This window comes from Brachyhypopomus gauderio, chromosome 18, assembly GCF_052324685.1.
Source record: "Brachyhypopomus gauderio isolate BG-103 chromosome 18, BGAUD_0.2, whole genome shotgun sequence".
Lineage (NCBI taxonomy): Eukaryota > Metazoa > Chordata > Actinopteri > Gymnotiformes > Hypopomidae > Brachyhypopomus > Brachyhypopomus gauderio.
In genome coordinates, this window is record NC_135228.1 from 6,722,035 (window position 1) to 6,748,887 (window position 26,853).

The 26,853-nt window shown below is 44.3% G+C and overlaps 1 protein-coding gene across 3 annotated transcripts; it reads left to right on the plus strand.

The window, feature by feature from the left end:
• The first annotated feature begins 6,481 nt into the window (after window positions 1-6,481).
• Window positions 6,482-18,426, plus strand: LOC143482029 (uncharacterized). 3 transcript variants are annotated; one of them, XM_076980278.1, is made up of 14 exons: window positions 6,651-6,831; window positions 8,175-8,381; window positions 8,618-9,051; window positions 10,731-10,852; window positions 11,367-11,600; window positions 12,013-12,078; window positions 12,204-12,535; window positions 12,676-12,768; window positions 14,029-14,163; window positions 14,329-14,448; window positions 14,568-14,660; window positions 15,837-15,947; window positions 16,033-16,170; window positions 16,947-18,426. In XM_076980278.1, exons 2-14 carry the CDS (start codon window positions 8,181-8,183, stop codon window positions 17,118-17,120), a joined length of 2,253 nt encoding a protein of 750 aa, XP_076836393.1. In that variant the 5' UTR covers window positions 6,651-6,831; window positions 8,175-8,180; the 3' UTR covers window positions 17,121-18,426. The 3 variants fall into 3 exon arrangements, with proteins under 3 accessions (XP_076836395.1, XP_076836393.1, XP_076836394.1); XM_076980279.1 differs by lacking the exon at window positions 6,651-6,831 and adding an exon at window positions 6,978-7,039; XM_076980280.1 differs by lacking the exon at window positions 16,947-18,426 and having other exon boundaries at window positions 6,482-6,831; window positions 15,837-15,952.
• Window positions 18,427-26,853: the final 8,427 nt, after the last annotated feature.

Consider the following 26,853-nt stretch of genomic DNA (forward strand, 5'->3'; position numbering starts at 1 on the left):
TTCAGCATTAAAAAAACACCACAAAGCCTCGTATGATATTTGTAAGGCTAAAATGCCAACGACCAGTGCTGCATCTTCAAATACGCCAAAGTGTTTATCTGCGCTTATACAGCTTTAGTATGCGGTGAGCAGCGAAATACCGTAAAATCACGCATATAGGCGCAATAAGATTTAAAGCGCGGATGAATCGCGAAAGCGCGGATAGCTTGACCGCGGTCCAGCAGACAGGGTTCACTGACCGAACCGTTTGAAAGTGTAACTCCTTATGGATGTAATTGGAAGCGGCACGCTGAAATAACTCGGGCAGTAACGGAGTTCATAGTGAAAGACATGATGTCCGTTAATATAGTGAACAAGCCCGGCTTCATGGCTTTGTTAAACACACTGGATATGCGCTACCAAACGCCCTCACGCACATATTTTAGCCAAGTTGCTATACCTGCAGGGTTGCCAACTCTCACGCATTGAGCGTCTTAGACTAAAAAATTAGTAGTTCGCTCTGGCGCCAACCACAGGCGATCGATCGATCACGATATAATAATAATACTTAAATTTAGTCCATTTTACACCCAGTGGCGGACTTAGCAATTTGGAGGCTCAAGGCGAATTTAGCTAGGGGGCCCATCAACATTAATATGCGAGAAATAAGTTCAGGTTCACACTACAAGATTTTAGGCTGGTTTTTCAGTCGCCGACTGTTTTTGTAGATCGCCGACAGAAACTGTGGTCGGACGCAAATCGGGGATCATTCGGCGCTCGCTCAGTCGTGTAGTGTGAACTGCTGAAAGACGCTCGCCGAGTGGTCGCCAACTCATCGCAGACGACCGGCAGATATCTAGCATGTTTAATATCTAGCATGTTTAATATCTAGCATGTTTCATATCTAGCCCAGTCGGCGACTGTGAGTCAACAGCAGCGTCTAGCTTCATACAACTTTACTACAAGACTGTGTTTAAGTTATTGTGACAGCACTGGAGAAATAGTGCGATTGACTATATCTATGTTCACTGCAACGGAGATGAAATAATTCTGGCAATTTGGGACTATGGAGTGGTTAAACGGTAAAAAAAAATAATAATAACGAAAATGTGGAGTACATGTACGTTGTTTTTATTTTCTTCGTGGTGTTGCTGGTTCTCGCGAGTGTTTAATTTTCGTGTTCTCGTGTTTTTGGACGGCAGCCAGATGAGTCGGCGATTCCCCAGTCGTTTAATTCGTGAGCCCACGTCGCCGATCAGTCATGTAGTGTGAAAGCCACAACAACTGAAAGACTTGCGATTACAGCACAACCAGTCGTGTAGTGCGAACGGCACAAAAACCTGATGACTGAAAAGTCGTGTAGTGTGAACCTGGCTTTAGCTAGACAAGGGGGCCCTACAGTGGGAGGGGCCCAAGGCAATTGCCTAGCAACGCCTCTATGCAAAGACCGCCTCTGTTTACACCACCCCCCCCTCCCGCAACCCTGTATCTGAGCTGTATAAAAAATGCCGAAACAGAGTTTCCTGAAGTGGAACAATGGGAAAAAATCGCGATTTTAAATCGCAATCGCAATTTATAGATAAAAAATTGCAATTAGATTATTTTCCAAAATCGTTCAGCCCTACTCGCACCCGTTACAGACATAGTAAAATAGTACTATTAACATAAATAGTGTGACAGAAATTATTGATTATTGACTAATCATCATTGATTAGATCATGTTTAGTTATTATAAGAGATCATTATGAACTTTATGATTTAGTATTTGTCCATTCTGACTAAGCAGAAGGACTACAATAATGAAGTAGTGTGATTCAGTGTAACCATGTTTAGTTCATATTATGCATGTGTGCTATACGTGACCCAGGTCAGGGAGAGTGCTGAGGGTAAGAGCACTCTGTTAACTGGTAGTCACTAGGCTACTAGTCTTGGGTCATTTAGCTTTCTCTGTGTTCAACTGATACATCAGTTGCTTCCACTAACTCTAGGGAAGTCCATATTAGGAGATACACACATGTGAGACAAAGTAGTCTGCTGGACGCTTATGTTTTGGAACATGCTGTGCTAAAGATAACCTGCTGTTAGAACTGCTGAATTGTGTTTAAGATTGTATATAAGCGGGGGACTGCCCCCCTGCCTTCAGAGTTGTCATGCTTGAATGAGACACTCATGTCTGTGTCTGTCTTGTGTCTGTCTTGTATCTGTCTTTGTCCTATTTATATATATTTATATTTTTGTAATAAATTAATCATTTAACCACGTCTGAGTCCTCATCCATTTCCAGAAAATTTCCATGACAATAGTATAACTGCTATACGAACAGGCTCCTCTATACCATCAAAACCGTTCATTTTAGCGGACTTTGAGAGTGAAAAACGAGATATATTTTAACAAAGTAGGCTCCAAGAAATGCCGGGCGGCTCAACAGGTCGCGTCTATGATGTTTCCATATGTGGTGATGTGCTGTGATTGGATGAGTGGAGATGTGGCGTTCTGTGGGAAATCAGGATTGGCGTTTGTTGCATTTTGGAAGGAAAGAGAGAAAGCAGGGCAGTATTACACGGCGGATGTGGCGTTTTGATAAGAATTGAATATTGGCTTTTCAAGAGTGGTCACATACCATTCTGATTCTGGCTCTAACTCATTTTTTTTTAAAACGGCGTTTATCGCGTTTTGGAACCAAACTCTTCATATATATATATATATATATACAGTTGTGATCAAATTTATTCAACCCCCAATGCTGCGAAGGGTTTTATGGAATTCAGTGCACATTTGTAATTGTGTTCATAATGAAATCTTACAAGGACTTGTTAAAGAACTAAATGCAACTAAGATAGCATCAATGTTTTTTGTCATAAAGTATTAAATGGCCTTTTTGTGATTTCTTCATTGACACAATTATTCAACCCCTTTACGACTACCACTCCTAAGAACAGAGGTTCATTCCAGTGTTTTCCATCAGGTATTGAAAACATCTGTGGATGTCAACGAGCAGCAATCAAGCATGATAAGCACCAATTAGGCAGATTTAAAAGGACTGTGATACTCAGCTCCTTCTAGACATCTACTGGTGTGTTTCCAAGCATGGTGAAGGCAAGAGAATGGTCCCAGAAGACAAGAGAAGAGGTTATTGCTCTTCACAAGAATGGCAATGGATATAAAAAGATTGCGAAGTTGTTAAATATTCCAAGAGACACTATCGGAAGTATCATTCGCAAGTTCAAGTTAAAGGGCACAGTGGAAACGTTACCTGGTCGTGGCAGAAAGAAGATCCTGACCGCGACTGCTGTGCGCTACCTGAAGCGTAATGTGGAGAAAAATCCCCGCGTGACTGCTAAGGAACTGAAAAAAGACCTGTCAGATGTGGGCACTGAAGTTTCAGCTCAGACAATAAGGCGCGCACTGCATAACGAAGACCTCCATGCCAGAACGCCCAGACGCACCCCCTTGCTGACTCCAAAGAACAAGAAAAGTCGACTGCAGTATGCCAAAAGTCATGTGGACAAGCCACAAAGGTTTTGGAACAGTGTACTGTGGTCAGATGAAACTAAATTAGAACTGTTTGGGACAATGGACCAGCGCTATGTTTGGAGAAGGAAGAACCAGGCTTATGAACAAAAGAACACCTTGCCTACTGTGAAGCATGGCGGGGGGTCAATTATGCTTTGGGGCTGTTTTGCTTCTAATGGTACAGGAAAGCTTCAACGTGTGCAGGGTACCATGAATTCCCTTCAGTACCAGGAGATCTTGGAGGAAAATGTGATGGAGTCAGTCACAAACCTGCGGCTTGGGAGACGTTGGACCTTCCAACAGGACAATGATCCGAAGCACACATCCAAGTCCACTAGAGCATGGTTGAACATGAAAGGCTGGAACATTCTAGAGTGGCCATCGCAATCACCAGACTTAAATCCAATTGAGAACCTCTGGTGGGACCTAAAGAAGGCAGTTGCAGTGCGCAAGCCTAAGAATGTGACTGAACTGGAGGCTTTTGCCCATGAAGAATGGGCTAAGATACCCATAGGTCGCTGCAAGACACTTGTGTCAAGCTATGCTTCACGCTTGAAAGCTGTCATAACTGGAAAAGGATGTTGTACTAAGTACTAAAAAATAATGTCACTAGGGGGTTGAATAAAACTGATAATGATGTGAGCACAGTAAAGACATTTGTAGTTATTCCATCATAAATATTATGTTATGTTTGTCTAATTTATAAGTGCCTCTTTGATATAATTGTAAATAAGATGACTGAAATTATCAAAATCAATGTCAAACTGGCCAAAACACTTTATTTCAGTGGGGGTTGAATAAATTTGATCGCAACTGTATATATATATATATATATATATATATATATATATATAGCCTATATATGTGTGTGTGTGTGTGTGTGTGTATATATACTGTATGTTAATCTATACATGGCACGTAGTGTATATGACAGCTTTAATTGTCATATAGAAAATATTACCTCCAGCAATAGTATGATTACAAAGCCATAGTGGCATACCAAAATAACTAACAAACTTAACAACTTGACCCTGACAAAATACAGGGGAAAAACAACTGAAACAGTGCATGAAAACCTACTGAAACCTACATTGTTCACTCAGTGAGTAACCTCTGCAGCTTTTCTTTTTTCTCTCTCAGCTTTTCAGCACCACCTTTACGTTTCGTAGTTTATTTAGACCAGGGGTGGCCAACCCGTCAGAGACCAAGAGCTACTTTTTTTTACTGTGTTACAGCAAAGAGCCACATCATACACATGGACATGCTTGAACATCACCCATCCCCCCCCCTCCCCCTCTCTCTCTCACACACACACACACACACACACACACACACACACCTCTGCTCAGATTTATTGTAAATGTCACACACAAACAATGTGGGGGCAGTCATGGTCTGGTGGTTAGGGAACTGGTCTGGCTTTGATTCCCAGGCCTGATGCCATGACTGACGTGCCCTTGAGCAAGGCACATAACCCCAACTGCTCCCCGGGTGCTGGGCTAGGGCTGCCTACTCTGTTAAAAACGTCCTCTGTTCATCTTCATATTTTTGTTTAGATGTGCATTTTACCTGCCATTTTAAGAACACACACAAATTGTTTATTGAAATGATCTTGTTCTGACTAGGAAGCGGTGTTTACATCTCACGCACAATACCGGGGTGAACTCAAGCTAAGCGAACAGCACATTAAAAACAAACACAAACTTCGATATAAACATAAGGCGTGATATGTTTCAGGACTTTGGCACGGTTGGAGGAGGTGGGCGCACACTACGCAACTGTTGTTTAGGTGAAAAGTGGATCAACTCCGATATCAACACTCGTTACATCGCCACTGACCTGCGCTCACCTTTAGGAAGAAGAGAACAGACAGCGGCAGTAGTTTTGAAGCTCCCTCAGTCATCTGCGGTGCCTTTGCTGCACCTCGTATGTGGTTTATTCCAAAACGTGTGACAGAAGAACCGCGTCTCACCAACGAGACTCAAAGCACAATCACAATAGCACAGACACTTCATGCCGCTAGTCTCCCGTTTTCCACTACGCCGGTTTTAAAAGTATTAGCGGCTCGCTAGGCTTGTAAACAAACCGCGCACCACGAAGGTGTAGCAGTGTGTCGCCCTCAGAGCTGATGAACTAACCGGGCCACGGCACAGATCGTTAGTGCAGGTGAGAGCGCGGACCGGCTGGGGAGACCCATGAAACCAGGCAAAGAGCCGCCAGGTTGGCCACTCCTGGTCTAGACCCTGGCTTAGACTGCTCCATCTTTACGGCAATGCGGACCTATTTTTTCCACGTTTCAGTAGTGTCAACCGTGTCGCGGAGGGATTACATGATGAGTTAGACCAGGGCTACTCAGATCAGGTCCTTTAATGAATTTGTAACGCGGCCCATCGCCCCATAAATAATAACAACAAATTACGTTCGCTTCAATTTTACATCCACTATGACAGTATTAGTACAGGTCTGAAAATTGTCAGGCCCACAGGTCAGAGCTCTCTGCCAAATCTGGCCCGCAAAAAAATAAAGTTAAATAACCCTGAGTTAGACCCTCAGCCAGGGCCGGAGTGGGACACTTTTTCAGCCCGGGAGTTTTATGACCAAATCCGGCCCAAAATTATTTTTCCCTCCCAATCGGCCCAAACTAGAGATTAACATGAACCGGCCCATCGGGAATCCTCCCGAATCTCCCGATTAGCCACTCCGGCTTTGCCCTCAGCAGTGTCAGTGTGCAACTGGCGTCTCACTTGACTCGTGGGATACAAACAGGGAGATATAATTAATATGGCATTAGTATGGACAAGGCTTTTCCAGTTCGTGAATACTTGTATTAATAAGTGACACAGCTGCTGTATGGTTTCGTAGTCCAGCACCAGCTGGCCCAGTCCGCGGCCCGGTCCAACTCGTTCATGTGTTCACAGGCTCAGTCCGCGGCCGCGCTGAGCAGGTTAGTGTGACTGGAGCGGGGGAGATAATAACACCGTTAAACAGCAGCGTGACTACGGGCCGGGGACGCAGTGCGCGGCAATGGCTCCTCCACGGGCCGAGTTAAACCATAGGCGGCCGGCGGCCCACCAACCCATCGGCCCACCGGGGAAATCCTCGGTAGTAATGTATGCCAGTCCGCCCCTGGTGCCCAGCGTTAGGGATAGGTCTTACCATACAGTATATTACAATATATCAGCATACAGTATATGACTCTAAACCACAATCCTTTGTTACGTATGAGGAGTGAATAGATTAGTTCTATTACGCAATTCATTCGATTTTGGTGAGCGAGTATTTGAGGCGCAACGTGACCCAACTCTTGTGTGTGGTTTCAAGACGAAAGGAGTGAAACAGGTAGGTCACCCGGTCCTGAGTCGCTTGGACGTGTGAGATGTAGTCCAGGTCTGTAGTTTGGGGAGGATAAACGCGGCGTGTAGCGCTTAGACTCGAGCGCCGCGTAACCGCGACGTGAGCGGGCCGTGTTTGTGTTTTGTACGACAGTGGCAGTAGTCTGCGTTACCCTGCTGTTCCTAACCCTGATCTTTGAAGGATGTGAGGACAGGTGGCTAATGGAGGGTGTGTGTGTGTGAATTGTACCTTTGAAGGATGTGAGGACAGGTGGCTAATGGAGGGTGTGTGTGTGTGAATTGTACCTTTGAAGGCGTAGAGCAGGGCTCGGCAACCTATGGCACGCGTGCCACCGTTGGCACGCCGAGGGATAATCACTGGCACGCGACACGCTGGACCAACATCAGCATATATATATATAAAATAATATAAATTATTATATTAATGGACTATACTTCCGTGAGTGACCGTAGCGCGCGACTCCGCACACCTCGCGCCAACCTGCGCGAGCGGCGGAGGCGTTTATACTTGGCGATCGATCGTGATATAATACTTAATTTGTGTCCATTTACACCCCCCCCCCCCGGTCAAAGACTCTTAAACTCGCCACCCCCTCCAAATTTATTTGTTGATAGTGGCACACTCATTGACTAGACATGTTAAAGTTGGCACTCCATGTCTCAAAGGTTGCCGACCCCTGGCGTAGAGCACACACACACACACACACACACACACACACACACAAACGCGCGAAACACTGCTATCTGTGCCAAGAGAGGCTCGCACAGACTCTTTCTCTTTTTTCTTTGTTTCTTTTTCTCACTCTCTTACACACACACACACACACACACACACACACACAAACAGGTGCATATAAATCCCAGTACCTGTATTGGGGCCTACATTACCCAAGTTCCCCACCCAGACGTACGTGTTTGACTAGTCATAATGCAGCTCTGTGTTTCCCCATGTCCTTGGGGAATCTCCATGTGCAAAGTTGGTTGTGTTTGTTTCAAGGGAAGCAGCATTTATGCCATTGCTTGAGGTGAGGTTTAAAAAGGGTCTCCATTTTATAGTGTGTGGAGGATTTCTGGGTAATTATGCAGTGTTTCTAAAGGCTGCACTGTCCTCATATGTGTGGAGTATTGGGGGTGTTGCATGTGTTGCAGCCCCCACCATGTAATAAAGACAAACACACACACACACATATGGCCACCTAAATAACACTAAATCCTAACAGCTGATGAATATTTAATTAGGAGATTATCAGTGAGCTGTAATTAACATCAATAGTTAAATCTCTCTCCCTCTTTTACACACACACTCTACTTTCTTTCTCTCTCTCTCAGGACTATATGAACATGGTGCGGGACCTGGAGCAGGGCTGGGCGCCAGGAGAAAGTAACATCACACTGACCAAGCGGAGAGAGAGGCTGAGGGCTGTGTGTGTGTTTGTTTGTTTGTGTGTGTGTGTGTGTTTGTTTGGGTGTTTCTGTGTGTGTTTGAGGCACAGAGAGGGAGCAAACAGATTTCTGAAAGTCAGTCACACTACATCAGTAAGTCTTCTTTTAAGTATATGTGTGTGTGTGTGTATGTCTGTGTGTATATGTATGCGTGTGTGTGTATGCGGGTTTGTGTGTGTGTGTGTGTATGTGAGTTGGTGTGTATGCGAGTGTGTGTGTATATGTATGTATATTTGTGTGTGTGTATATATATATATATATATATATATATATATATATATATGGGGACAGAGATACAGAGCTTAATGTGTGTGTGTGTGTGTGTGTAGGAATGTGTGGAGAGACATAATCAGGCTGAACTGCAGGACCTGCGCATGCAGCTAAGTAACACACCCTTAGAGACGGCCCAGCTGCGAGCCTCGCTGGCTGAGAAGGACGTGGTCATTACCGTGAGACCTTTGACCTTTCTCTCAGACTTCAGGATTAAACCTGAGGGTGTTGTGTGTGGCCCTGGTTCAGAATCACCGGCACGACGGGAGACAGCAGAGCTTGAGAGAGCTGCACAGGAGAAGGACCAGCTCAGCGTCCGGCTGCTGGAATGGAGGAGTGTGTCTGAGTCAGCCCTGACCTCACCGACTACAGACGATGGGCAGAGTGGATCACCCTGTCTGACCCCCGGGGCGGCAGAGACCCGAGACTTGAGCACCAGTGTGATGCGTGTGTTCCAGGGTGGAGAGGTTGGGGTCTGCGCTGTAGTTGACGGGTGAGTCGTGTGTTCCAGGGTGGAGAGGTTGGGGTCACTCAAAATGTGTTCAAAATGCATGTCCCAAATTATTATGCACAACAGTTTTCAACCTTTTCATTTTTATAAAAAACAAAAAATGGTCATTTGTGAAATTATAAGCATTAGCAGGTTATTACAATCTGAAATCAAACAGTTATCAAGTCAAAACTTTATTGTAGGTGATGTTACATTTGCACATAGGACCCCTTGTTGGAAAGGAGCTTCTGAACTCTCTGGTTTTGGATGGTATCTGCTTCTGTTGTTTTGCATGAGGACAGAATACCCTCCCAGAGCTGTTGCTTAGATGTGAACCGCCTCCCGCCATCATAGACACTCATTTTGATGATGCTCCAGAGGTTCTCAATGGGGTTGAGGTCAGGGGAGCATGGGGGCCACACCATAAGTTTGTCCCCTTTTATGCCCATAGCAGCCAAAGATGCAAATGTGTGATCTTGCTGTGGAATGCACGGTTCTTCTTCTTGAACCATGGCAGGAAGTGCTGTTTGAGAAACTCCACATACATTATGGAGGTCATCTTTACACCTTCAGGGATCCTAAAGGGGCCGACAATCTCTCTCCCCATGATTCCAGCCCAAAATACCACCTCCTCCTTGTTGGCGCGTAGCCTTGTTTGCATGGGGTGTTCATCAACCAGCCATCCTCCACTCCATCCATCTGGACCATCAAGCGTTGCACGGCACTCATCGGTGAACAAAACAGTTCTGAAGTCAGTCTTCAGGTATTGTTTGGCCCACTGGAGCCGTTTCTGCTCGTGTGCAGTGGATAGAGGAGGTCGACAGGATGGCTTACGCACAGCTGCAAACCTCTGAAGGACCTGCATCTTGGTGTTCAGGGGACGTTGGAGGCACCAGCAGCTTCAAAAACTTGTCTGCTGCTATGATGAGGCATTTTTGCAGCTGCTCTTTTAATCTGACGTAACTGCCTGTTGGAAAGAGTCTTGGCAATTTTCCCATATCAGCGCACACACGTGTGCTCTGAATCAGCTACATACTTCTTGATTGTGCAATGATCACGATGAAGTGTCTTGACAATGTTGATTGTAGTCATGCCTTGACCTAAACACTCCACAATTTGTTGCTTCTCAGCAGCCGACACATCCTTTCTCTTTTTTCTTCTTTTTACTTTACGATTTTGGCTGAAAATGTAGGCTGCTTAATAATGTGGGACAGCCTTCTTAAGTAGTCTTGCCTTTAATTGGAACCACCTGCCAAACTATTTAGCACAGGTGTCTGCACTTGCTTTCAGTGATATAAAGAGCCGTGACACACATCACCATCAATGGGTTTAATTGAAAAACAAAAAAATCTTACCTTATCACTCCTAAACAGTTTTTGCATAATAATTTGGAACAGTGTACATAGATATTCACAAACGTTTTACAGTGTATCTAAAGAGTTCTATCATTCAGTGTGCATATTTGTATATTATATGTGGGCATGGCCGGATTGGGCCACTTTTTCAGCCCGGGAGTTTCATGCGCAAATCCGGCCCAAAATTATATTTCCATCCCAATCGGCCCAAACTAGAGATTGACATGAGCCGGCCCATCGGGAATCCTCCCGAATCTCACGATTAGCCACTCCGGCTCTATATGTGGGTGTGTGTGCATGCATGTGTGTGTGTGTGTGTGTGTGTAGGCTGCAGTGTGACGGTAAACTCCAGAAGCAGCAGTTGGCAGACACTCAGCAGCTCCTGCAGGCAGTACAGGTGGAACTGCAGGTGCACGAGCAGATCAGGGACTCCACACACACTGGCGCAGGTGCAGAGACCTCACACACACACACACACACACACACACACACACACACACACACACACACACACACACACACACACAGGTGCAGAGACCTCACACACACACACACACACACAGATGCAGAGACCTCACACACACACTGGCACAGGGACAGAGATCTAACACACACAGGTGCGGAAATCACACTCATGTAGGTGCAGACCTCAAACATGCAGACATGCACCCAAACACTTGCACAGTTACAGCGCTCCTTAAAGATGTGACCCAGATTAGATGGACCTTACAGACAGAAAGGGAAATTAGCTTTAAACACAGACAAATAATCTCCCACGCTGGACGTCCTATTCCCCTTCTTATATAGCAATTAACTGACAGTAGAATGAACGTGTTTGTATACCGATTTCTTTTGCACAGTGGACTTAAAATTAATCCATCTTAAATGTATAACCTGACATTTTGTGTATTTTGACCAGTAGTAATATATGGTGTGTCTGTGCATCTCCATTGGTTGGTCCAGGCGAGGGGCGTGTCTGTACGTCCCCATTGGTTGGTCCAGGCGAGGGGTGTGTCTGTGCCGACTCCGGGACGGTAGACCTCAGTGAGCTGCTGAGTGAGGTGCGCAGGCTCCACCTACAGCTGGAGAGGAGCGTCCAGACCAACACGGCGCTGCTCCAGAAACTGGAGCAGCAGTTACTGACCCGCAGTGACGCGCCATCCACCATCAACATCAACTACTTACTGCCCACCACAGGTACACACACCTCTTGGTCCTCCCGATGTTTCTAGGGACCTTTTCCTTGCCACTGTCACCTCTGGCGTGCTTTAGGGATCTGGAACCATACGAGTGTAAAGCTGCTTTGTGACAACATGTGTTGTAAAAAGCGCTATATAAATAAATTTGATCTTTAACAGCTGCAAACATACAGTGAGTGGAGAGAGCACTCCTACACACAGATCCTGTCTTCATGTGTGGTGTTCCCCAAGGCACCATCTTTGGTCCTTGTAAAGTTCATTAGTTTGATTCGTAGCTGATCTTTTATCATGATCTCTCTCTCTCTCTCTCTCTCTCTCTCTCTCTCTCTCTCTCTCTCTCTCTCTCTCTCTCTCTCTCTCTCTCTCTCTCTCTCTCTCTCTCTCTCTGTCTGGTTATCTCTCTCTCTCAGATGAGGGCTTTAAGTCAGAGAAGCCCCCTCAGCACTCACGCCCAGGGTCCTCCAGTCCCGCTCACGGTACGTTTGTGTTTGTACGAGTTCCCTGATCCTGTTGATGTTGCCATGGATTAAGTCCTGAAGATGTTCTCAAATGTGTGTGTGTGTGTGTGTGTGTGTGTGTGTGTGTGTGTGTGTGTGTGTAGACAGTGGTACCTCTGTGGGGTGTAGCTCCCCAGCTCCCTCAAGGCTGGTGCCGGGTCACAGGTTGTGGGCGGATGGTCATGGCCGTCATGTCCTGGGCCTGGTGGAGGACTACAGCGCTCTGCGCAAACAAGCCAAGAGACTCACGGCAGACATGAACACACAGCTGCACGAGGGACACAGTGTAGGCGTGTGTGTGTGGGGTCACTGCCAGGCTCTGTCGGCTGAGCTGGAGCAGAGGGATGGTGAGTTGGGTGTGGAGAAGAGGAACTCTCTGAAGAGAGACAAGACCATCCAGGGTCTGAGCCTCCTGCTCAAGGAGAAGGAGAAAAAGGTAGCACACAGACACACACACTCAGACACACACATTACAGGGGTTTACATGTGTACCCCAGCAGTGTCATATAGGCCACCCTTTATGTTAACACTCCCTCTCTCCCTCTCTCTCTCGCTCTCTCTCTCTCTCTCTCTCAGATTGAGGAGTTGTATGGTAATTTGGAGGAGAAGCAGAAGATTCTTGCCAAGACCAGAGAAGCACTTCACAAAGCCCAGTTTCAGAAGCACCAGGCAAGTAGACCAAATGTGTGTGTGTGTGTGTGTGTGTGTGTGTGTGTGTGTGTGTGTGTGTTGTGATCAGTTGGCGAGACACACACGTTGATACATAAACTTCACAAAATACGCGATGAAGGACAAGGGAAACATAGGGACTATAAATACACGGAACTAAACCAGACACAGGTGAAGACAATGACGACACGGGCGTGGCAGACGAGGGGAAACCATGGAGACAGACACGCAGGGAACGACAAAGACACGAGCAGGAACCCGAAGTGACAGCTAGAGAGGGGGGGCGTAGCCCTACGTAACAGCGTGGCACTTTGGAGAGGCCTTAGAACCAGTGTTAATTTTGACAGCAATTTTTTATTTAGTTTTAATCTTAGTCTTTTGACTAAAATGACATTTAGTTTTAGTCATAATTTAGTCATTGGATTTGTTTTTAGTCTTAGTCTAGTTTTAGTCGAATCATTATCATTAGAATTTAGTCGACTAATTATCAAAAGAACTAAAATAAAAACTAGACAAAAATATTGGCCAGCGACGACATTCAATCAGATCTGATTTAGCTTTTGAGAAAGGTAGGCATAAGTTTATAAGAGATCCAACCGTAACTACTTTAGCGTACATGGAGAGGCGGGACAAACCGGATAACTGTCCAATTAGTACTAACGTCAACTCAAAGTTAACTCGACAATGTCAGCAGGGAGAAAGATAAGAGGCGATATATGGATGCATTTCTCCTTTGACTTTGAGAAAAAGAAGTCAGTGTGTAAACCATGTGGGACGATGATGTCGGGAAAAATACGACAAATGAAACGACATCTGCGGGCTATGGCATTGTTGTTTTTACAGCACCCAGTTTTATATAGAATGTAATATGCATTGTTCATAACAAACTCCATATGTTTTCAGGTAGAGTGGCCTACTGGTCATCAATGTTTTGTTATTGTTATGCTCAATAACTATAAGTTCAGGTCAATAAAGTTGTTTGGAAATTTGTTTTTGTATATATTGCACATACAAACAATAATATTCTATAACTCGTTAATAAATGTTTCATTTTGTGCAAGTGTATATAATGACTATTACATCTTTAATATTTTATATATTTTAGTCAACTAAATTAAAATATATTCATATTTTAGTCAACTAACTGCTTGCGTTTCAGGATGGGGACACAGCTACAGATCTTAATGTCTGTGTGTGTGTGTGTGTGTGTGTGTGTGTGTGTGTGTGTGTGTGTGTGTGTGTGTGTGTGTGTGTGTTCAGGCATGCTCACTGAAGCAGGAGGAGTTGAACAGGCTGCAGCAGACTACCAAGCAGCTGAGCGAAGATCTTCACTCCACCAAGAACAGCAGCCAAACACTTAAACACAGACTGGAGGTGATGGACCGTGAGAACAAGGTACACGCACACACAGACTAACTAAAGGTTAGAAAAGCAGGCTCTGGACCGTAAGATTGTAAGTTTGATTCCCTGGGCAACACTTTGTCCTACCTCAACACTCTTATACTTGTGTGTGTGTGTGTGTGTGTGTGTGTGTGTGTGTGTGTGTGGGGTCACTGCCAGGCTTTCTCGGCTGAGCTGGAGCAGAGGGATGGTGAGTTGAGTGTGGAGAGGAGGAACTCTCTGAAGAGAGACAAGACCATCCAGGGTCTGAGTCTCCTGCTCAAGGAGAAGGAGAAAGAGGTAATAAACACACACATACCATTACAGGGGTTTACATGTGTACCCCAGCAGTGTCATATAGGCCACCCTTTATGTTAACACTCCCTCTCCCTCTCTCTCTCTCTCTCTCTCTCTCTCAGGTTGAGGAGTTGTATGATAATTTGGAGAAGAAAGAGAAGATTCTTGACAAGACCAGAGAAGCACTTCACAAAGCCCAGCTTCAAAAGCACCAGGCAAGTAGACCAAACGTGTGTGTGTGTGTGTGTGTTTTGTGATCAGTTGGTGAGACACACACGTTGATACATAAACTTCACAAAATATGCGATGAGGGACAAGGGAAACATAGGGACTATAAATACACGGAACTAAACCAGACACAGGTGAAGACAATGACAACACGGGCGTGGCAGACGAGGGGAAACCATGGAGAAAGACACGCAGGGAACGACACAGACACGAGCAGGAACCCGAAGTGACAGCTAGAGAGGGGGGGCGTAGCCCTACGTAACAGCGTGGCACTTTGGAGAGGCCTTAGAACCAGTGTTAATTTTGACAGCAATTTTTTATGTAGTTTTAATCTTAGTCTTTTGACTAAAATGACATTTAGTTTTAGTCATAATTTAGTCATTGGATTTGTTTTTAGTCTTAGTCTAGTTTTAGTGGACTAATTATCATTAGAATTTAGTTGACTAAAATATTAATATATTTTAATTTAGTTGCCTAAAATATATAAAATATTAATTGTGTAATAGTCATTATTTACACTTGCACAAAATGAAACATTTATTAACGAGTTATAGAATATTATTGTTTGTATGTGCAATATATACAAAAACAAATTTCCAAACAACTTTATTGACCTGAACTTATAGTTATTGAGCATAACAATAACAAAACATTGATGACCAGTAGGCCCGCTCTACCTGAAAACATGGAGTTTGTTATGAACAATGTATATTACATTCTATATAAAACTGGGTGCCGTAAAAACAACAATGCCATAGCCCGCAGATGTCGTTTCATTTGTCGTATTTTTCCCGACATCATCGTCCCACATGGTTTACACACTGTCTTCTTTTTCTCAAAGTTTTTTAAAGTTATTACATAATGTGTTCACACCTCATATTTTTGCAATTTATGCAAAACTGCACCACTTCTCTCCTGAGTCAGCTTGAGTGATTTTGGCTGAAATTTTTGGTTCCCACTGAGTGAGTGTGCTAATGTGTTGCAGCCCCCACCATGTAATAAAGACAAACACACACATATATGGCCATCTAAATAACACAAAATCCTAACAGCTGATGAATATTTAATTAGGAGATTATCAGTGAGCTGTAATTAACATCAATAGTTAAATCTCTCTTTCTTTTACACACACACACACACGCTCTTCTCTCTTTCTCTCTCAGGACTACATGAACATGGTGTGGGACCTGGAGCAGGACCGGGCGCCAGGAGGAAGTGACCTCATGCTGACCAAGCTGAGAGAGAAGCTGAGGGAGAAGGAGAAGGCTCTGGAGGTACAGTACCTCCTGCCACTCCATCAGTCACTGCTGCCATCCTGTTGAAGCAGCCTCACTAACCTCAGTGTGTGTGTGTGTGTAGATTGCGCTGGATGAGAAGTTTGTGGCTGTGGAGGAGAAGGAGAATGAGGTCCACATGCTTCAGCTGAGCGTGTGGGAGAAGGAGAGAGAGGTGGAGCGCCTGAACAACCTGCTTTCACACAATGAGGAGACCATCAATGTAAGCGTGTGTGTGTGTGGGTGTTTGTGTGTGTGTGTGTGTGTGGGTGTGTGTGTGTGTGGGTGTGTGTGTGTGTGGTTGTGTTTGTGTGGGTGTGTGGGGCAGAAAGAGGGAGCAAGAAGATTTTTGAAAGTCAGTCACACTACACCAGTACTACTTCTTTTAAGTAAGTGTGTCTGTCTGTGTGGGTGTGTGCTTGGGTGTGTATATGTATGCGGGTATGTGTATGTGTGTATGTATGCGTGCATATTGGCAGTATTGGAGGGACTGGTTTGTGTCGGGGCTGTTGCCTGGTTAACCATATATGTGTGTGTAGGGATGCACCGATTCACAATTTTCACTTCCGATACCGATTCAGATATCTGAGGCTTCGTATCGTAAAACAGTAAAACAGTGCTGAATCGACTTAAAACATTTTTTTTAACACAGACATACTGAATTACAAGTTTATTGAAAACTCTGCACCAGTACAGCACACTTAAACACACATAAAACATGGACACCCACCACCCATCCCATTACTGTAGCAACCACAGGGACTGGCCCGACTGCTAGCCAACGATACTCCCCAGACGCTAGCGGTCCATGCCGTAAAGATAAGAGGCTACCGCTCTCTAATGTTAACTGGGAAATCAGTACTGGGTCAGGATTCAGTCCTGGGATGGTCACAGTCACACCCCATGACCTCTGACATTTGATAAGGTAGCAGTCTGGGGCACTGGAATGCCAAAGGAATTTAACAGGAATTTGAAACGTGAACTGTTGTCTATTTTCAGGAGAAAGTTGACGATGTTCAGAGCGAGGCTGCGGAAGGGAGAGACGCCCACAGCCAGGACAAGCTGAAGGGGGAGGAGACAGAAATGGATGAGGAAGGGAAGAGTGGGGAGTACAGCATCGCCAAGCTAATTTTAACTTGTGTGCTGAGAGTGATTTTGGCCCGTCTTAATTAATAAAACCCTAAAAATGTGTTCAAAATGCATGTTCCAAATTATTATTATGCACAACAGTTTTCAACCTTTGCATTTTTATAAAGAACAAAAAATGGTCATTTGTGAAATTATAAGCATTCGCAGGTTATTACAATCTGAAATCAAACAGTTATCAAGTCAAAACTTTATTGTAGGTGATGTTACATTTGCACATAGGACCCCTTGTTGGAAAGGAGCTTCTGAACTCTCTGGTTTTGGATGGTATCTGCTTCTGTTGTTTTGCATGAGGACAGAATACCCTCCCAGAGCTGTTGCTTAGATGTGAACCGCCTCCCGCCATCATAGACACTCATTTTGATGATGCTCCAGAGGTTCTCAATGGGGTTGAGGTCAGGGGAGCATGGGGGCCACACCATAAGTTTGTCCCCTTTTATGCCCATAGCATCCAGAGATGCAAATGTGTTCTTTGCAGCATGAGACGGTGCATTATCATGCATGAAAATGATCTTGCTGTGGAATGCACGGTTCTTCTTCTTGAACCATGGCAGGAAGTGCTGTTTGAGAAACTCCACATACATTATGGAGGTCATCTTTACACCTTCAGGGATCCTAAAGGGGCCGACAATCTCTCTCCCCATGATTCCGGCCCAAAATACCACCTCCTCCTTGTTGGCGCGTAGCCTTGTTTGCATGGGGTGTCCATCAACCAGCCATCCTCCAGTCCATCCATCTGGACCATCAAGCGTTGCACGGCACTCATCGGTGAACAAAACAGTTCTGAAGTCAGTCTTCAGGTATTGTTTGGCCCACTGGAGCCGTATCTGCTCGTGTGCAGTGGATAGAGGAGGTCGACAGGATGGCTTACGCACAGCTGCAAACCTCTGAAGGACCTGCATCTTGTTGTTCAGGGGACGTTGGAGGCACCAGCAGCTTCAAAAACTTGTCTGCTGCTATGACGAGGCATTTTTGCAGCTGCTCTTTTAACCTGACGTAATTGCCTGTTGGAAAGAGTCTTGGCAATTGTCAGGAACAGCACGTGACCACCCGACAGATTCCTTACACCTGCTGCTCGTTACTCCAATATTCACGTGCACTTAAGCTTCTTAACATCTTATTTTTCATTTTTTAATCTTTGTATTTGTGTGTGTGTGTGCACGTGTGCATGTGCGCGTGTGCATGTGCGTGTGTGTGTGTGTGGGTGTGTTATCTTGTGGAGTGTCAGGCTGTATCAGGCTCTATGCTTGTGGTTCTGGAGGAGGCGGAGCGACTCCTGAAGCTGTTCTGGAGAGTAACTCTGCTGTCAGGAGACCTCACACACATACAGCAGGTAACACACACAGTGGACAACACAAAGTTCTGCAGAATTAGGTAGCTTCTGTTTATATAAGACTAATTGCCGCCCAGAGTTTGTGCTCTGCCACTGTGGCCCCTCACACCTACATGACCCTTCACCCCTACAGAGACTCCTCACCCCTACACGGCCCCTCACCCCTACAGATACTCTTCACCCCTACACGGCCCCTCACCCCTACAGAGACTCTTCACCCCTACAGATACTCTTCACCCCTACACGGCCCCTCACCCCTATAGAAGCCTCTCACCCCTACAGAGACTCTTCACCCCTACACGGCCCCTCACCCCTACAGAGACACCTCACCCCTATAGAAGCCTCTCACCCCTACATGACCCCTCACCCCTACCTGGTGACTAAGTGCCTCAGATGCTCACCCAAGAGCAGCTCTCCTACTTCAGCTGCAGAGGGTCTCACTGTAGCTGGGATGATAGCTGGGCCTTCCCTTCTGCCTCGTGGCTGTCAGCTCTGCCGTCCACATCCCTCCTCATCCCAGCCATTTTACCGGCCGTGTTCCGAATGGTTCACTTCCACCCTCTATAGTACGAAGTGTATAGTTATACATCTATATACAGCAACTCTAGTTGAGATGTAGTGGGTAGGGTATGTGTTAAATACATGTAGTGTACAGTGGGGTAAATAAGTATTTAGTCAGTCACCAATTGTGCAAGTTCTCCCACATCATAGGTAGACCTCAACTATGAGAGACAAAATGTGAAAAAAAATTGAGAAAATCATTTTGTCTGACTTTTAAAGAATTTATTTGCAAATAATGGTGGAAAATAAGTATTTGGTCACCTACAAACAAGCAAGATTTCTGGCTGTCACAGACCTGTAACTTCTTTTTTAAGAGGCTCCTCTTTCCCCCACTCATTACCTGTATTAATGGCACCTGTTTGAAGTCGTTAACAGTATAAAAGACACCTGCCCACAACCTCAAACAGTCACACTCCAAACTCCACTATGTTGAAGACGAAAGAGCTGTCGGAGGACACCAGAAACCGAATTGTAGACCTGCACCAGGCTGGGAAGACTGAATCTGCAATAGGCAAGCAGCTTGGTGTGAAGAAATCTACTGTGGGAGCAATAATCAGAAAATGGAAGACCTACAAGACCACTACTAATCTCCCTCGATCTGGGGCTCCACGCAAGATCTCAGCCCGTGGGGTCAAAATGATCACAAGTACGGTGAGGAAAAATCCCAGAACCACAAGAGGGGAACTAGTGAATGACCTGCAGAAAGCTGGGACCAACGTTACAAAGGCTACCATCAGCAACACACTGCGACTGTCAGGGTTGGACCCAGGCGCATTCCTCCGGTCGCCACAAGGAGGAGCCTGCGAGCTAGACCTGGGGGCAATCAGGCGCAATAGGCTGCAGGTGTTTGCAGCCTACTTAATGCGAGCAACTTCAGCAGTCCATTGCTGAAGTTGTTTGTTGTTGTTACACTCACAGCCCAAGCCGTTTGTTCTCTCTGCGTCTCATTCGCATTCTCTCTGGTTCTTTCTTGCTGAGTGTTCTCAGTCCCTCTCTCTTTGTCTGTCTTCTTCTCTGCTGTTTCGTTTTTCTTTTATTTCAATGTTGGTTTGTCTGCCAGTGTTCTGGTTGACAGACCGACAGGTAACCCAGGTAGAAGCTTCAGGTCTTGCACCTGAGCTTCACGTTCCCTCCCTTGCCTCTTATATTACTCCTGACACGTTGAGCTGTTCTCCGTGTATTTTTGGTTTTCCCCGTCTTTCTTTTCAGTGACGCGTTGATTATTATTCCGCGTGTTTTTCGTTTGTTATTTATTTACCTGGTTTGTCGCACGTCGAGACTTATCCGTGTCGTTCTGCTGTTATCCCTTCGGGGTTTTTGTTTTCGTTTTCTCGCAATCGCGGAGGTTTCTGTTGGCTGTTTTTAGCATTCAGTTTTAGAGGTTTGCACTTGAGTCCACATCACGTTAATACCAGCGCGTCACCGCCATGTTCGGAGGCGACGCGTTACAACGACGCCAGGGACTCAGATCTTGCAGTTCCAGACGTGTCCCCCTGCTTAAGCCAGTCCATATCCAGGCACATCTGAAGTTTGCTAGAGAACATTTGGATGTTCCAGAAGAGTATTGGGAGAATGTCATATGGTCAGATGAAACCAAAGTAGAACTATTTGGTAAAAACACAACTCGTCGTGTTTGGAGGACAGTGAATGCTGAGTTGCATCCAAAGAACACCATACCAACTGTGAAGCATGAGGGTGGCAACATCATGCTTTGGGGCTGTTTCTCTGCAAAGGGACCAGGACGACTGGTCCGTGTACATGAAAGAATGAATGGGGCCATGTATTGTGAGATTTTGGGTGCAAACCTCCTTCCATCAGCAAGGGCAATGAAGATGAAACGTGGCTGGGTCTTTCAGCATGATAATGATCCCAAGCACACTGCCAGGGCAACAAAGGAGTGGCTTCGTAAGAAACATTTTAAAGTCCTGGAGTGGCCTAGCCAGTCTCCCGATCTCAACCCCATCGAAAACGTTTGGAGGGAGTTAAAAGTCCGTGTTGCCCGCCGACAGCCCCAAAACATCACTGCTCTAGAGGAGATCTGCATGGAGGAATGGGCCAACATACCAGCAACAGTGTGTGCCAACCTTGTGAAGACTTACAGAAAACGTTTGACCTCTGTCATTGCCAACAGAGGATATACAACAAAGTATTGAGATGAACTTTTGTTATTGACCAAATACTTATTTTCCACCATTATTTGCAAATAAATTCTTTAAAAGTCAGACAAAATGATTTTCTCAATTTTTTTTTTCACATTTTGTCTCTCATAGTTGAGGTCTACCTATGATGTCAATTACCGGCCTCGCTCATCTTTTTAAGTGGGAGAACTTGCACAATTGGTGACTGACTAAATACTTATTTTCCCCACTGTATATGGAACAGACGTGGAGTATGATGGCATTATTAGTGACATCTCGTGTGTAACTTTTCTGTTATAGTCTAATTATGGCAGCATTTTTGGGCTAGAAGGCCTTCGAGTAGTGTGTGTGTGTGTGTGTATGTCTGTGCATGAGGGGGTGTTTTTTTTTGTTTTTGCATGACATTCACAGCATGTGAATTCCTCAGATTCCTCACACACACACACACAACCCTGGCTTCCGTACAGCTCACTTAGCAAAGAAACAGTGCCTGACCTTCTTCTTCACATCTTTGGTTCTAACTTCAGTGGATCGTGCATGTCCGTATGAGTTCGTCTGCACTCAGAGAGCCGGACCATCACACCGCACCGCTGTTCCATTCCTCTACTAGGACATCACCCTGAATGCCCAGTGAGTGGTCGGTCAGCAGGCCCCTCCCCCAGGATGGACTCCACTGAGGATCAGCACACTGACATAACATGAACATAAATGGCTTTCACAAATATTCTTGCTTGTCTTCTTGCCTGTTAAATGCAGTTCTACAGGCACAAAGTGAATTTGCACACTGATCATAAAATATAGATTTTGCTCAAGGGATACAAAACAAAACGTTTTAACTAGTAATTGCTGCTGTTAAAAAAAGGATTTTCATCTGTAAATATTTAATGTCGTTTAGTTTTGTATTTAATGCCTTTTTCTTTTAATGGTTTTGACTGAGCCTCCAAATGTGTAACTGGCTGTTAGACTTTCTGACTGGGAGACCACAGGCAGTACGGGTCGGCAGCAACTCATCCAGTACCATCGTGCTTAACGCAGGGGTGCCTCAAGGATTAGGGATGTCTCGATCCAGCTTTTTGAACTTCCGATCCGATACCGATATTTATTTGCACTTCCGATCCGATACCGATATCGGCCGATACCGATACCGGCCTATCCGAGCATGTATTAAAGTTTAAAGTTATTTAGCCAACTTACTTTATTGTCAAACTCATGTTGAAAAGCGTTTTACTCTTGATAACAAGTAGCCAGCTGAATTAGGTGTGTTTGAATAATACACAATGGTTGGTAAGGAGAAACTGACCTGATTATTTAGCAATTAATAAACTCAAAATAGACAAAATATTAAATAACAAACAGAAATAGCATCAGTAAACCAAGGATTAAAAAGCCACAAGTGTAAATAATATTGTAAATTATATATAAAAAAAAAAACACACAACCTGAGTGGACAATAGTCTATTATTAACATTAACATTAACATCCATCAGTGCTCTTGAACAAGTGTAAACCAAAGATTTTAAAAAAATCCGTGCACATATCGTAAACTAATTAAAAGCAAAATGCCTTCTACTGCACACTTTGCTGCTCCATCCCCATCTATACACTCTACACTCCCTTCAATTCAAACGTTTCTGCCAGTGTTAGTTGTGTAGGACCTTTCTTTTTGTCTTCGGTTTTCATTAGTCATGTTTATGGTGGTATTTCGCTAAATGCTTGATTAGATTGGTGGTATTAAAAGTTCTTACAGCTTTACCACAACGCTTAACTTTACTGTGGCATATGTTGCACTCTACCTCTTCGTCTTTGTCATCCTTTAAGGTAAAATAATCCCACACAACTGACCGATGCCACGGAGCTAAATTGGGGCAGAAACTATGCTCGTGTGCTGAAGGTGTGCTGGAAAATGCGGACCGGATTTTACTCTCACTAGCAAAAACTGGAATGGATTATCTAAATGGGTGCGCTGGAAAACCCGGATCGGACTTTAAAAAAACTGGATCGGGAGTCTGGATCGGCATTTTCTCGTGTCTGCCGATCCGATACCGATACGCATTTTTTTGCTAATATCGGCGGCCGATCCGATCCAAATATCGGATCGGGACAACCCTATCAAGGATGCGTACTGAGCCCCCTTTTATTCACTCTGATGACACACGACTGCACACCAACATACAGCTCCAACTTCTTTAAGTTTGCGGATGATACAACTGTGGAGGGTTTCATCAACAACAACGACGAGACATTACAGAAGTGAGGTGAGCCGCCTGGCCGGGTGGTGTGGTCACAACAACCCATCTCTGAATGCGGAAAAGACAAAGGAGATAGTTGTGGATAGTTGTTGCCCTCCCAGCATGCTCCTCTGAACATCAATGGTACTGCTGTGGAGAGCACCAAGTTCCTGGGTGTAGACATCTCAGAGAACACCACATCTCTAGCCAAGAAAGCCCACCAGCGCCTGTACTTTCTCCGCAAGCTGAGAAGAGCCAGTGCTCCACCCCCCCATCTTGTGCCCCTTCTATAGGGGAGCCATCGAGAGCATCATGACCAGCTGCATCATAGTGTGGTACGGCACCTGCACAGCATCCTGTCGCAAGTCCCTCCAGCGCATCGTGAGAGCAACTGAGAGGATCGTGGGCACCTCATTCCCTTCTCTACAAGACCTTCACAACTCCCACCTCACTCGGAAAGCCCTAAACATAGTGGGTGATCCGACACACCCCATGTACAGCTACTTCAACCTACTGCCATCAGGGAGGAGACTACGAAGTCTACGAGCCAGAACCAGTAAGCTGAGGGACAGCTTCGTTCACCAGGCAGTCAGGAGGATCAACTCACTCCCTGCTCTTCCACTCTTTTATCTTTAATAAACAAGACACATTTCAAAATCAATAACTACAACACTCAAGTTCAACAAAGAACTCTAAACTGAGATGAACTATTTCTACACCCATCACTGTAGAAGTCTAACGCTCACTCAATTTGCACTCCTGTTTACATTTCCACATTATATTTATAATTCATTGCATACGTTCACTTTAATCCTAATTAAACCAGATTCCTCATACATTCACTTTGCACATACAGTATGTTTTACTTACTGCTGCATATGCCACTTTACTTGGAATGTAAATGTCAGAGACCTTCCTTCTATTTTTTTATTATATATATATATATATATATAATATATATAATACACACACACACACACATACTCAGTTATATTTTACCATTACTATTCAGTCCCACCAGGATTTCGCGGGCCTTTTTTGTGATTGTTGCGGGCTAAAATGTTTGATGTTGCGGGTGTTTTTCAAAAAAATTGCGATGGAAGTTGCGGTGTGTTTTTGCTTTTTTGTGAGTACATTACAATAGGTAGTAAATGTTGTATGGTTTCCTCTATTTAGTAGTACATTTTAATTATATATTTACCTATTTATTCAGGGTTGCCAACTTTTCAAGATCGCTTGAAGTGAGATTTGAACCTGGAGGGGGTGGCGAACATTAATTGTTGACGGGGGGGGGGGGGGTTAGCGAACGTAAGGGCGGCCTGTAAAATGGACACAAATTAAGTATTATATCGAAATCGATCGCCAGTGGTTGGCGCCAGAGCGAACTAGTAACTCATAGATATGGATCAGAGATAAATAAACTTTATCTCAGTTTAAAGTTTAAACTTATAAACTTTATCTCAGACCCTCGCCACTTGCGTGTGCTGCAGTGACTTCGCGGGCTACCGTTGCATTGTGGGGAATGTAGTGTTTGTGCGTGCAAAACACCATCGGGCGGCTGTGGCCTGCGGGCCGGTTCTAATAGTAATTAAATATCATCCAGGGGGCCATAGATAATCAATTCGCGGGTCGGATCTGGACAGTTTATCCCCGCTTTCATGTAGTGTTCTGGGATACTGCTTTTCCCGATCTTTTTGCCGTTATTTTCGTCGCTCATGCTGCTTTCAGTCTGCTCCTCTTGAACGTATATACGGAAGTAAGGCGGGAGTTTGTCGACGTCACATCAATACGACATCAGTGATTGGTCAAATTTGCGGGAATGTTGCGGTGATTGGCTGAAGTTGCAAAACCGCCCTGAATTCGCGGGGTTTGCTTGAAGTTGCGTTGAAGTTGCAAATAGCAACATCGCGACTTTCTGGAGGGTCTGACTATTGTTTTTTGTTTTTTACTGTTATAGTTAATGTTAATTTAAGTAGTGACTGTTTACCGCTGCACTATAGAGTCTGAGAGTAACGTGATTTCAATCCTGTGTATGTCCTGTACGTATCGCAGATTTGACAATAAAGTTGACTTTGACTTTGAATGCCCACATGCTCTTAATATGCAGTTTTATACTCTGCTGTATACACACACGTGTCCCGTGTGCCTCTCACATGAAGGTATTGGGAGTTTGCATGAGCGGTACGTGTGTATTAAAACATCTCAGCACTGAGTCATGGTCCTAGCTTTCATTTAATTTAATTTAAAACACTTGCTTATCTGGGCCTGTATTTATCAAACTTCTTAGAATTACTCCTGCTGCTAAGAATTTACTTATGTCTAAAATAATTCTTAGTTAAAAGCTGAGATTAAAAGTTATGTTATCAAGCCTCTCAGTCTCACTTTAAGCGAAGTGTAGGAGTAAGTAAGTCTTAAGTGTCAGTCTCAGAGCTGATTTACGACACCTGGCTGTGCCGCAAAGCTGATCCTGGATGACATCGTTTCAAAACCCCCTGCAAGAACTGACACTGGATCAGATTTCATGTTCAATAATATTTCCTGGGAAATGTCAAGATAAAATTCAGAAAATGTTGAAATACCTTCATACCTTAATAATGTTGCAGTCATAATTTTTGTGAAATAACCAGTGTTGGGAATGTTACTTAAAAAAAGTAATTAGTGATAGTTACTCACTACTTGTTCAAAAAAGTAACTGTTAGTAACTGAAATACTCTATAATAAAAGTAACTCATTACCAGGGAAAGTAACTATTTGCATTACAGTTAAAACAAAGTTATATGCCAACGAATAGGAATTTTTTGAAAAAGCAGTTTTCACAGTCAGTTGAAATGAGTAGATGAATGAATGAATGAATGTTCAACTTATATATAGATCAGTAGACTTTTGATATTTATTGCACATCAACAGACCAGTGCAGGATAAAATCATTTAAAATCCCAAATCTTAAAAAAAAGAAAAAAAGCAAAAGTAAACACTACAAGTTACACTATATAAAATGCATTTACATCTATCAAATTAAATTAAATTCTCTCAACCTGAGACAACTGGTTTGTTCACAACAGAAGTAAACTTAACAATAAAACCTCTATTCTTAATTAAATAAATCAAATACCCAGTCTGGTAGACATTCAGGAACTTCAGGTATTTTCTTAAATAATGTTTATATCGCCACCTTGAAACTGCTAATTTTTCTTCAGCTTGCTCCTGACTCACCATTTCTGCCTCTTCTCCGGTTGTGTCGTGCTTCGGCACGCGTGTAACAACACTGGCTCTGATTGGCTACCATAACGCTGCCTTAGCCAATCGCTTACTTGTTAAGTTAAACAGGTGTTACACCGAGAACTGTGACCTATCGAGATCTGTTACTCCTCACTAGCCTGGACAGCGGTCCGCTCGGATTACTGTTAGTACATCAATATATAGTAACGCACTGCTTTTAATGACCAGTAACGTCAACGGCATTGTATCAACAGGAAAAGTAATAAATTATATTATCCTGT